This window comes from Mercenaria mercenaria, chromosome 13 (assembly GCF_021730395.1).
Source record: "Mercenaria mercenaria strain notata chromosome 13, MADL_Memer_1, whole genome shotgun sequence".
Lineage (NCBI taxonomy): Eukaryota > Metazoa > Mollusca > Bivalvia > Venerida > Veneridae > Mercenaria > Mercenaria mercenaria.
Window position 1 is genome coordinate 33,986,214 of NC_069373.1, and position 13,187 is coordinate 33,999,400.

A 13,187-nucleotide genomic window follows, 5' to 3' on the forward strand; every position below is an offset into this window, starting at 1 on the left:
TTAAACTTTGAATATCTTTATTTCTAGCAGAGTAAAAATACATATTGTAGAGGATGAACCAAACATACATAAAGAACACACACCACCATACACTATTACTGTCTATTTTCTGATATGCCTGGGTCAGATTTAAGTAATACAAGTACACACACATAGAAATATCAAACATTAATGCATATGTTTAAAATTAAATACAAAATAAAGTAAAACTTTGCACTGAATAAAAACGTATATGAGCAGCATGAGGCAGAAATCAGAGGTCATCAGTTCTGGTGTCAGATATCGATATTTGGCACACTTTAGGGTGCGCATAACATCCAACTTTTATACATCCACTGGCGAGATAACAAGTATCTACAAAGTAATACTCAGTTTACAAAAGAAAACATGGTAAATTAACATATTTCGCTAGAGTCCACTCCTAGCATTGTGAAGTAAGACTGACAGATGAAACTACGGCCCTAGAATGCATGGAAGTATATAACGTTTATGTCATCAAATAATGTACAAAAATCCATATCGGATACGTACAATATATTTTATGAAGCATCTTGTTATAACGTAGTCCAATATATTTATCATTTCAAATACACAAGTGTACTTATTCAAAATCTAGCAACTGCATGTTTTTTGCAACACTCATCTTTCATCATATACTGTATGCATCATTAAAACGCATACTGTGCACAGACCTTATTCAATATGAAAATTCATAACAAATAACATATAAAATCATAGACATATACTGAGTAAATACCTGTTGATAAATGACATCAAATATTATGGGAAAGACACAAGAAACAGAAATATATCACTATGGGTACATATACGGAGGATGTTTTTGTGACTCGTCGTACGTAGGTGGAGCCACATGCTGTGACGACATCTGTTGATTCGGGGCAGATGGTTGTACCTGAGGAGGTCTATTGTCGTAAAATGCACCATTACCAGCATTAAGCTGATTATTATATGTCACACTTGGCTGTGTATCAAATGCGGGATTGTCTCTTGAAAATGTTGTATTTGTTGGCATGTTGCTAGTATTTGCAGCAGTCCTGCTAGAACAACTGTGAGGTGTATGCCGCTTCTTATAGATGAACACTCCAACCCCAACAATAACTGCTACAGCAACTACACAGCCAACTACTGCACCAATTATGTTAGACTTATTATCACTTTCTTCCTCATCAGGCGACGGTGTGGTAGCTTCACAGATTCCTAAACATTTTGAAAACAAAATCTAAATGATTTAATTCTTATTTTTCTTTCAAATTTTGATTTAAAAGCTAGATAATATATATAATGTTTGTTAACATAAATGCTAGTATAAGTTTTTTCCCAAAACTATAAACAGACTGTATGGTTACTTTGGATAACTAAGATAAGAATAAAAACTAATTTGGGTCGTTTTAAAATATGATAATTTATGAAAATAAAACAAAAACAATAATGCTTTAACTATCCTGTTAACTAAGTTCACTACATAGTGACGACATATTTGTTGTATGTTACTTAAAAAATGAATATTGTGAAAAAATAAAGGGTTAACATAGTATAAGTCAATCATACCAGATGGGCATTGCGACAGGCTTTCGATTCCAAAATAGCAACTTTCTTGTCTTGTGCAATACGGTGACGGTAAACTTCTAAGATTTCTATCTTTCGAACACCAACTGCAGCCCGATATACCATGGCAACCGCTATAATAAATTAACATTAACCAATTCTATGTATTTTAATTTTCTCCTGAAAAATGTATATTTGCGCCTTTGCTAAAAAGGCATCCAATGACAATGATAAGCTTAATATATATAGTCAGTGATCTACTGACAAATAAAAATATTTTGAACATTCTTTTCTAAATTTCATATCCATATTGTGAAACTGAGAATGTCGAACGAACCAAAGCTATGATTTCCGTCTCAATCTATTATAATCGTAGAAACGAAATATGATATTGCCATGGACAGTCTTTTTATTCCCTAAGTATGTCTAAAACAAAATTAACTACTTGATTTGGATATTATATATCGCAATAAATTGTACCTCTTGGTCGTCTGCTGTCCACAGTTTGTTACGAAGCATCTTGAAAGACCTTTTATCTTGTCAACTTCAGAAATACTTTTTGTTTCTAAAGTTGGGGTGCGAGGTGAACATGTAGGTCCTGCATCGCTGAAACATGAAATAAGTGTACAATGTTCATTCATATCTCAACAGAAGGTGAACACTTTTACGGAGTCGCTTCACAAAAAAAATGACACAATCTTTAAAAAGTATATTTGTTTGCCTACGTACATCATATATCTCCACACGGTAAATGTGTAATTTCCAACGCAGTAACATAGTCTTGATTAATCACTTGGATATATTTTTCGAAATTTCTTAACTGTTTTAATATTATTTGAAGTGTAGAATAATTCTGATTGCAAGCCCGTAAAATACCACGTTATTGCACAATTACCGAAAAAGAAAAAGAAGTAAGTTATACCAAAAATATGGATTTTTTTCAGCTGCACGTGTAATGTACAATGACCTGTGTCAGGACATACATAAACATTGACCTCTGCTACCGTTTTTGACCAATAATTCTTTTTCTTGGTGTTACGAATAAAAAGCTATAAATTCACATTTGTGAGGTCTGGCTTGTTAAAAATCGCAAAATAGCATTATAAACACAAAATGAATTTTACGTTAACGCGCTTCTAAATAAAATCATTTTATCACACTTCACAACAGGACTGAACACAAGTTATCTCAACATTATTTAAAACCTTCTCCTGGAAAATTAACAAAACCATAGGAACTACATGCATTTTGTTCCATCTATTGCTTAACACGGTTTTCTTGAATTGCGGCTTCATTTTACACTACAATCATTTTAAAGATTGCTGAGGGTGGTAGTAGGATCTGTTTTAATCTTTGAGATACAAAACCTCTTATAATATTATGTTCAAAAATGTATTCTCCCCTGTGCTAAAATCGGACAACTGACAGTTTCGAAAACATTTTTTTTTATTTTGTGATATCCTGAAAGTTTTATAAAAATTCATTCACAAAGTCAAGATTCATCTTTTGAATAATTTTTGTGAAGAATTTTTTAACGATAAAGTAAAAAGCTATCAAACGCGTTTTCGTCTCTCGCAGTGCAATAGACTGATGTATAATTTCAATAATATTATCTTATACATGAAGAGAAGTTAAGGAGCATCCTTGTTACAGACAAAAGGTGCATCAAACGATAGTTACAAAATCAAATGTTTAAATCCGTTTGATCTTAACAAAAACAGCCGTGGTCTTTTTTGAAAACGTCATGCATGCTAGCATTTTAAAAAGACCGAAACAGCAATAGAACTTTTATTTTCAAATCAGCTCGTACGTAAACGTACTTCACCAAGATATGCTAGCTTGTTCAAAATACTTACTTCTATAAATGTATTTACACGTTAACGTTCTTCACCAAGATATGCTAGCTTGTTCAAAATACTTACTTCTATAAATGTATTTACACGAAAACGTTTCCTCCAAGATATGCTTGCTTTTCCAAAATACTTATTTCTATAAATGTATTTACACGTTAACGTTCTTCACCAAGATATGCTAGCTTGTTCAAAATACTTACTGCTATAAATGTATTTACACGTAAACGTTCTTCACCAAAATATCCTATAGCTTGTCCAAAATGCCAACTTATATAACTGTATTTGTACATAACCGTACTTCGATCATCAAGGTATGATAGCTGCTCAAAAGGCATTTATACGTGACCGCACTTAATCAAAATATGCTAGCTTGTTAAAAATGCTTACTTCTATAAATGTAGGCCTATTTATATGTAAACAAACCACACCAAGATATGCTAGCTTGCTCAAAATGCCAACTTCTATAAATCTATTTACTCGTAAACTTACTTCACCAAGATATCCTAGCTCGTCTAAAATGACAACTTATATAACTGTATTTAAGAAATAATTTATAGCAAGAGTGCTTTTAAATGAACACTATTTATGCACGATGGGCGGTCACATACGTCGGGCGCAGCCCGAGTGAAATTATTTGTACGACGTATTACCGATCGAGTGTATAGTGTTAAAACATGATTTTGCCATAAATTAGTTCAACTCTAATATGCCCTTAATCTAAAACAGTAGATAATGTATAGTAGCGCTCTTTCTTGGTCGCAACAAAAACATTGACGTCACCGCACGTTAACGTGACGTCATTATAGCGTACGCGTGTTTTAACAGAGACAGGTATATTATAACTGTATATAACCATACTTCATCAAGATATGATGGCTTGCTCAAAATGCCTTTAAAGAAAGTTATACCAAACATTTAAACGTGCATTTATCAATACACGGTTGCTTGTTCAATGAAAAAAAAATAGTTGTAGTATATAAATGTAGTTCAATATGGGTAGTTTGTTCAAATAATCAAACGAGTATTGTTGTAAGCTAGATAAGATGGTCTGAGGTACATGTTTTCTATAGATTTACATACTTAAGAAGCACATATTCATTCCGACAGAAATTGAAGTTGGCTGTTTTGTAGCAGAGGCAATCGCATCTCGATGTTCGACATGCACGTGCATTCGGTGATATTCCATAGGTCTGAAATGTATAGTTATATACGTTTTGATATTTGACATTATTATACCTCTCTTTTGTCTACAATGATAAAATCCCATTACCCGAGAAAGAGATATTTTGACTATAAAAAACATTTTCAACCTTTTTAACACGTGACCAAGCGAAAGTGACTGTCAGGTCATGTGACCGCGCTGATATTTTGAATGTCATATAAGGGCAATTAACTGCTTCAATTTTTTAGCTAATTGATTGCCTCCCTTGTACAGATATAGTAGCGACGTCACTATTCAATGTGTACACAGGCGATTACTGCGCTAAAGATGAAACTATTAAAAACATTTTAAAACTTTTTATGTATTAAATTTTGTTCGGTATAATAAAATAAATATCATATGGCAGCGTGTGCGACGTTGATATTGTCAACTTGGCTTTCGCCTCAGGTGACATTCTGCCCTTGGGTTGACAATATCAATGTCACACACGCTGCCATATGATATTTATATACTGCTCTGTAGTCAATTTAAATTATGGTTATATTTTAAAAGGTATTATATATTCTATGATTTTTTTTCTGTTTAATATGAGAAAATTATTTCTCCTACGAGTTCAAAATGTATGGTAAGCAAAACTTGGCTGATTACTACGCCACATAAAACGAGTTCCTTAAATCCGAAGTCCTGCTAGGTGGGTTCAGCAATTACTAGTAAAGTATTTAGGAGATGTCCGTTTAAAACTGTTCTGATGCATTGAAAGGGAAATGACAGGATTCTATAGTATAGCTCCTTACTTTATTGATGTTGTACCAGTGAAGTTTTACTTACTTGGCAACAAATTGTTTTTCCTGGTATATAAAGTTTCTGCTGTATGATAATGAAGACATTTGTGTCTTGGACAGGTCTGATTTCATACTTGGCATAAGACGAAAATCTGTCCCGACCAGATGATGCAGTAGTTACCTGTGATATGTAGACGTGCAAGGTTTTTCAAACGAATTGATACAAAATAGTTATAATGAAGAGAAAAAACGAACGTATTTATTACCTAAAATATATTATTGTTTTATCAAAACACATGACGCGGGTGTTACGCTATGAACTTTGCTAAGCATGATGCAACAGTCTTTACTGTACAGTTATATACGAAATTCTTTATTTTAAAATTCATTCTTTCATCAGCTAAAAATCACAAGAGCACTTACCCTGTAACTATACTGTTCTTTAATATTTTCAAAATCAATGCAATGCGCCTTTGCCATGATATTGTTGTTTACTAAATCATCTGCAATTGCAGGTTCCTGTAAGTATACATATTTAAATAAGACGAAAGATTCATCAAAAATATAAAATCCAATGGGAACTTAAAAAGGTTTTTACCAGCATGGATCCAGACCAGCCTGCGCATCCGCGCAGTCTGGTCAGGATCCATGCTGTTCACTAACAGTTTCTCCAATTCCAATAGGCTTTAAAAGCGAACAGCATGGAGCCTGACCAGACTGCGCGGATGCGCAGGCTGGTCTGGATCCATGCTGGTCGCATACCCACTATGTTGGTTTTCCCGTGGCACGGCTCATTTATAAGCAGCTGTGCTAATGCTTTACATATAAAAGATGCTATGAAGACTATTCTCTATTCAAAAGAGAAAATTTGTACTTTTGTCGGTTTTTCTACACTGCTGCAATGTAATGTATACAGTTGTTTGCAGCTGTTTGCAGCTGTTGCCCCCTGCAGCCGCAGTTAATATTCATTCACATTGATTATTATGTCATCAAAAAATGTTGTTCTGTTGTTGTTTGTACACAATCAATATTTTCCCTTGCAGGAATTTACTGATATTTTTAATTTTGACGACGGAATGTACAAATAAAGATCAATGATATTCGTTAACAAGAGATGTTGGAGGACATAATAACGATCGACTATTCAAATGCCTTGTCGCTCGAAAATTTAAAGAAATGAATACAAAAAAAATTCTTTGTGAACAAGTAAAGTGACATTACAGAACCTGTGTACATATCTGTCTCACTACAATGAACAAGTGTTTGAAGTTTCAATTAATTCCCAAAGGTGGTTACTGAGTCACCAGCGTATATCCAACTTAACCAAATCGGGACGTGGACGCCGAGGGCGACAAATACATCAGGTCAACAGCTCTATCTATTCTTCAAATGGTCCAGCAAAAAAGATAATTCCGTTGTGTTATGCTTTTTTAAACATGTACTTCTTTCGACTTGTTATCATTAATGTCGTAGTCCAAAGACACTAAAACTTTGTATTAAAGGTTTCATTCGGTTATAACTGTGTTTATACTTTATGCAGGAAAATTAAGGTTGTACACTTTATCATTCAGTAGATTCATTTACCATATGCGATTTTGGCTTTCTCCGGATTTCACCGAGAATCAAGCATTGATCAAAAAAAAAAACCCAGTTACTAAATGCAAATACGTAACCGCACGTGAAATTACGGGTGTAATATATTTCCATCTACTGTCAGAAAAAAATGTAAAAAACATATTGTGACCAAAATAACGGTTAACATGTACATACATGACCACCACTGAAATAGCAAATAGTGTGTGTATACAGGCATGCCAACTAGACAAATTAAATGTAGAAAAAACAGGTGCATACAATTATAGGTCTTATAGAGAGGACGGATAATACCAGCGCGAAAGTTGGTATACACCTACTTGGATATTTGTTACTGACCCAAATTCAATGATGGAGTCTTCAGAACATCATTTCAAAATCAAGCCTTAATAAATGTACCCTATCTGATTGCTGGCTATAGTGGTAGAGCATCCGCTTCGGGTGCGGGAGGTCGTGGGTTCGTTCCCCGGCCGCGTCATACCAAAGACGTGAAAAATGGTACCAGTAGCTCCCTTGCTTGGCGCTCAGCATTAAAAGAGAAACTGACATCATCTCTCATACTCTCGTGGCGATGGATTCCATCAGGAATGAGGTGTCGAGAGTGATTAATATAAGTTGTAGAACTTCCTTCACAATCGACATAAAATAAATTATGTATAATAATAATACTGGCTATACTAGTTTTTACCCTTGCATGATCGTAGGAGGCGACTAATAGGGTCTGAACACTGGTTTTGCTGTATCTCTGTGATTTCAGCAGGTATAAAAGTTTTGATTCCATATCTATATCAATGTAAATGAGATTTTAGTCATGTTTGGCGCCTTACAACATATACTGTGTGCGCCGAAAAACCCAAGTTAAACCAAATATACTATTTGTTTTCAAAATATTTGTTAGTGCGTGATCAAAACACCAGGACAAGTTACCTTAAATGTAAGATGAACGTTTTCTAGATTTGGTCTCTTTGTTGTTGTCTCAACGAAGTCACGGTGCAAAATGACAAAACCACTGTCGTCTATAAGGAAGCATCTGTAAGAATTAAATTTTTTGGACTACTTTTATTCCAGACAAATACTTACAAACATAAAATAATTTTGAATAAAGGCCTCTATTATTAAACGTGCACATGAAGACAACAACTTCTCTTCTCCTTTGGCAGTAACTAGTGTAAATTTACTTATTCAATGTATTGAGAGACTTCTTGTCAACAAGGACCACTTGTCAACAGGGACCATTTTTGTCATTTTCTAAGTGTTTTCTCTACAGACTGGTTGGACTGTATTTGTACATGATCAAATAAATAACTTAGAGAAGCATACAGAATATGCTCTAAGATGAAATTAGTCAACAAAGGTAGTGTATCTCTTTGTGCCATTTCGTTCCAGGTATTTACCTCCGAAAACTGTGCCCGTCATTCTGCCTCTTTAACATAATTCATGATAAAAAATATCCTTGTCAAACATAAATATATTGATTAAGAGAAGAAACTGATATATAATAGAAATATTTTGACACATTATCCCAAAGGCTTTTATAATAGATTATTAACCAGACAAATTACTTACTCGTATTCACCGCTGTCACATTTTTCGTACTTTGTAATCAGAGTGTTGTATAAGTACGTTATGGTAAAGTCCGTACCAGTAATAGCAAACGTTCTTTTTGACGACCTAAAAGGCAAATCATTTTGTGATAACACTGCACTTCATCTAGAATATGCTATCGCAGCGAAAAAAGCTGAGCTCACTGGCATACTTGGATGTAAGCACTTTTTCAGCTTAATGCACGTGTCACGTTTGCACGAATTTAAAGCTTGACAAGTCAAGTGGTAGCTTGATATTTTTAACTTTGAATTTTACGCCTACCTTTACATTTCTCTTGCCCGCCCGCTAAGCTCAATAGGGACAGCGCCGATCTATGGATCGCGGGGTCGTGAGTTCGATCCCCGGGCGGGGCGTATGTTCTCCATGACAATTTGATAAGAGACATTGTTTCTAAAATCATTCGTCTTTAATCTCTGATTCATGCGGGGAAGTTGGCACTTACTTGCGGAGAACAGGTTTGTACTGGTACAGAATCCAGGAACACTGGTTAGGTCAATTGCCCGCCGTTACATGAATGAAATATTGTTGAAAAACGGCGATAAAAAACAAAACAAAACAAAATCAAAGGCCTGAATGGCCTGAGTCGGCTAATGATTGATGTACTGACAGTATAGTCTACCAGTTTCAATTTGTTTTTAGATTTTTTTCTTAAAATTTCATAACACAGCTCGATATTTACCCAAAATATTATATCCGGATACGATTACACTTTTCTCCAGTTTCAACAATATATTTTACAAATTGTGATGATACGGAGACATTTAGCAGCAATTGGCAGTATCTGACATTGAAGTTTACGGTTAAATTACCTCTTATTTAAATCTTTTCATAAAAAAGTTGTTTCGTTTCGTGAAAGCAGCCAAACATAGACGATCTACTTTCGATTTCAAAAACTACAAGAAAATACAATTTAATGTTTCGCCGATTTGTTTATTTCTCTAAAAATAAGAATTAAAATCATTTTTAATATCCGTAGTAACTAAACAAACCAGTAAGAGCTTCTTCTTCCGATAATTTATCCGTTTACTGACTGCAAAATTCAACCCACGCAAAGTTTATAGAAATCATACGATGCGTGTATACGTTCAATGTGGGAGAATTAAGGCTGACCGGCTATGTTACCTAACGCATCCAGACGATTCAGATTTTGTTTTTAAAAAAGCATTGTGTGCGTTTCTGTAATTTTATATACGTTTTTATACGCTTAGAAATTATAAGACATGCGTATTTGCATTATTTCTATACGTAATTTACGCTAATACGCATCTTATCTGGAGCCCTGTGGAACTATTTTTTGTCTTTCGCTGGATGTTACGCAAGCTTTGTAAGCCTGCGCAATTCTTAAAATGCACATTTATGCTTAATGAGTTACATTCGAGTATTGCACAATTACAAGTTATAAATATGACAGATTACATCGTATATTGGTCATAGCAAAGGGAATTGACACAACTTAACTTCATTCATGCAGTGAACTGTTTGAAATTTGAGAAATCTAATGGAACTACATCCCTTCACGTGTTATTCGGTCCATTTAGAGAATCGCTGAACAGCAAGGACTCGTCAAAAGGCTTTCAGCCTTTAGCCGACTCAAAAACAAAAAAAAAAATATAATAAAAAAACAACAAAAAAAACCCCAACAAACAAATTACATTTCTCTTGCAATCCCAGATCGAAACATTCTCGAGCACATTAAATAATAAAAAAGATTCAAGTAAAATGTATATTCATTTGCTAATGAAATGATTATGAAATGTATTACCCAGGTTCTGTTATAGCCGTTGATAAAGTAATTAGAAATCCTGAACCCCATTGATCCTCATACGGTGCGGAAAGTACCAGTTTTCCTTTGTTAGCGATAGATCTTTCATACCTGTAATGATTAGATATGGCATTATGTATTGGAGATGTTATCACTAATTCGATCTGCATTAAATTTTGGCTGATTTTTTTTCACAAAGATGAAGACAAAGTTATGTATATCCCAATACCATGTCTTTAAGTGCGGTGTGGCAGTTGTAAAAAGTCTCCCCGTACTTGGATTCAGTGTTGTTATATTTTCTGGTCCTTTGGGACAATGCCCATTTAATTTTACTATAACAGATGTTTCCAAATTGTTTTCTTATTGATTTTATTATCATTAATAATGTATTTCAAGACCAATGGACATAGATATCATCAAAATCACACATATTTATTATGAATAGATGTGTTTAGATAATTAAATTATCAATAATATCTAAAATAAATATTGTACCAAGGACGCCTGGTATGATCGTAGTTTTTAGGAAGTTGTACGGCTGGGTACATGCGCATTACACCATCTGTAGTTCCTATGTACCGCCATATCACCATTTTTCCAGCTTCTGGATTATTTCTCCATATTTCCTCAGCTTTGTAAGATGCTGTCACAGAGTTTATAATTGAAGGCTGAAAAATAATAACACATATTTCATTTCTTGTCTTTTTTCTTCAGTATACAATGTCCTATAACTAAAATTTTCGGCAAAGTGAAGAATAAATTGTATTTTTAATTTGCTGATACATGTCATAGAAACAATGTCCTATATTCGGCTCCTTGAAAAGTCTTAAGCAATATATCAATTAAAAATACTGAATAATGTATCTAAGCTATATTTACTCGGAAGAGAATGGTTGCTTATAAATCGAAGACTAACTTGCATTTAAATGCACGAGTAAGTTTGTACCAAATACCTTAAATCCAGGGTTTTGACCTGTTTTTCCTGTGATAAAGTTTGTATATTTTTCCGTTTCGTGGTCTGTTTCTTCCGTTTCTAAATAGAGGGATGGGTTTATAAACCCTCCTGCGGTTATCATTACAGCAGATTTGTCTAAAACAGAAATATATTTATTATATATGTTAACAACATCATCTTCTTAAACCTTTCGACTCCAAGCGATGGCATAGCTAGATAGACGGATGTCTTTAATTTCCCTTTTAATACTTACGTATTGCCTCCAACCAATATTTCAAACATGCTTAATACAAATTTCAAAACTGTTTAATACATTTGAAAATTTATATAAGTTATGTGGTAAGTAGCTAAAAGTATCATTCTTACGCCATGTTTAGACACTTAAAGAATTTTTGATGTGCAATGTAGCGGCACAGAACGCAACTAAGCAACGCAGTAGAATGCTTAGTTTGATCGTATCTGTCCACCATTAGAGATTATCAAAAATGCAACACGTCCCATTACCCCTAGCACCTCTATTATACTAAAACATTAATGGTCAAATGTTGAGAAATAGTAACAACGTTGAGTCCACATTCAGACTTTCTTCACTGAAAGGTTTGAGTCCTTTATGGATCAGTGATACCTTAAGGTCATCTTAGGTCTTTCTCAAACGAAGTTTAAAGTTTATTTGTTTATTACAGGATAATGTTGACCTACCACTTGTAGCATATCTGTTAAAATGGTTGCAACTTGAATGTAGGCTATCTGCGAGGTCCATCCTATGATAGAAAAAAGTATCTGTTTTAGGTTGCAAGGCGTCTATAGTAGATTGAACGTCTCCCGATGCAACAACGATACACAGCGAGAAATTGCTTTTAGGCACCTGTGTGACGACAATTGAAAACAGAAACAATAGAAAATATTTTGCATTATAGTTAAATGATACACTAAGTATATCGTTTGTAACAATTAGAAACTTACACAAAGTTTATACTATATACAATAATAGTGCATGACCATTATAAAATAATGAACATTTATTAATTTGAAAATGTAGGAAAACTAATACACGAACATAAACAGAGCAAGTTGTTTTAACCATTGCAAAACTAATTATATGGAAAAACAGAGCAGGTCTGTTTAACCATTGCAAAACTTATATACGGACAAAGCAGAGAAAGGTAGTTGAACCATTGCAGAACTAACATACGGACAAACCAGATCACAATTTAACAACTGCAAAACTATTAAACTAATATAAAAATAATTATACCATAGCAAAACTAATATACAGGCACAAACGACTTCTTTAACAATTGTAAAATCGTTACTGATACACGACAAAATCTGTTCAAACAAAATAGGCAGCATTAAATTTTCTTTGTATATTACTTATCCACTTTTGCTAGACAATTGTATTATCTAAAGTTGTTAAACATCAATCATTTACCGGTGTCCAGGAGTAAGTCGACTCAACGGCTCTTGTTTCTATGCCCTCGTAGTAAATATCTCCTCGTGAAATTGTTCTTGTTGAAACAAACTTTTTACTACCACTAATTCCACTAAATATAAAAAAACGAAACATGTTAATGGCATGGCTAAATAATCTAGCCTAAGAATTCACCTTAGCATATATGAAATTTCTATATTTCTCGCCGGCGACGAGTTAAGAAACACTACCAATTCAGTAATTATCAACATGTTTAAAAGTCATATCTAAATAGCCTTACTTTCCAACTGTCATAAATGGTACTTCTTGGAAAAGGGCCCAAACCCCAAAGACAATGGTCAAACTAGATGAAAACATTTTCAGAGCCCAAAACGAAACGTGTGATACTGATGCCCAAACTACTTTTCAGAAATCCAAATGGCAACAAGGATTTAAGAGCTAAATTAGTTTATTAAAACGACATAACAGAAGCAATAC

At 33.9% G+C, this 13,187-nt stretch overlaps 1 protein-coding gene across 4 annotated transcripts in view; it reads right to left on the minus strand.

Moving 5' to 3' along the window:
* The window catches only part of LOC123528914 (VWFA and cache domain-containing protein 1-like), a 29,788-nt gene continuing 16,601 nt past the window's right edge, over nt 1-13,187 (minus strand). For all 4 annotated transcript variants that reach the window (XM_053521504.1, XM_053521507.1, XM_053521505.1 and 1 more), the window contains exons 12-24: nt 12,711-12,822; nt 11,978-12,143; nt 11,277-11,413; nt 10,819-10,991; nt 10,324-10,434; nt 8,523-8,627; nt 7,884-7,986; nt 5,787-5,882; nt 5,410-5,544; nt 4,500-4,609; nt 2,047-2,172; nt 1,570-1,700; nt 1-1,218 (exon numbers count right to left, since the gene is read on the minus strand). In XM_053521504.1, the coding sequence (XP_053377479.1) occupies nt 815-1,218; nt 1,570-1,700; nt 2,047-2,172; nt 4,500-4,609; nt 5,410-5,544; nt 5,787-5,882; nt 7,884-7,986; nt 8,523-8,627; nt 10,324-10,434; nt 10,819-10,991; nt 11,277-11,413; nt 11,978-12,143; nt 12,711-12,822 (1,909 nt within the window). In that variant the 3' untranslated portion in view covers nt 1-814. The remainder of the gene's footprint in view (nt 1,219-1,569; nt 1,701-2,046; nt 2,173-4,499; nt 4,610-5,409; nt 5,545-5,786; nt 5,883-7,883; nt 7,987-8,522; nt 8,628-10,323; nt 10,435-10,818; nt 10,992-11,276; nt 11,414-11,977; nt 12,144-12,710; nt 12,823-13,187) is intronic.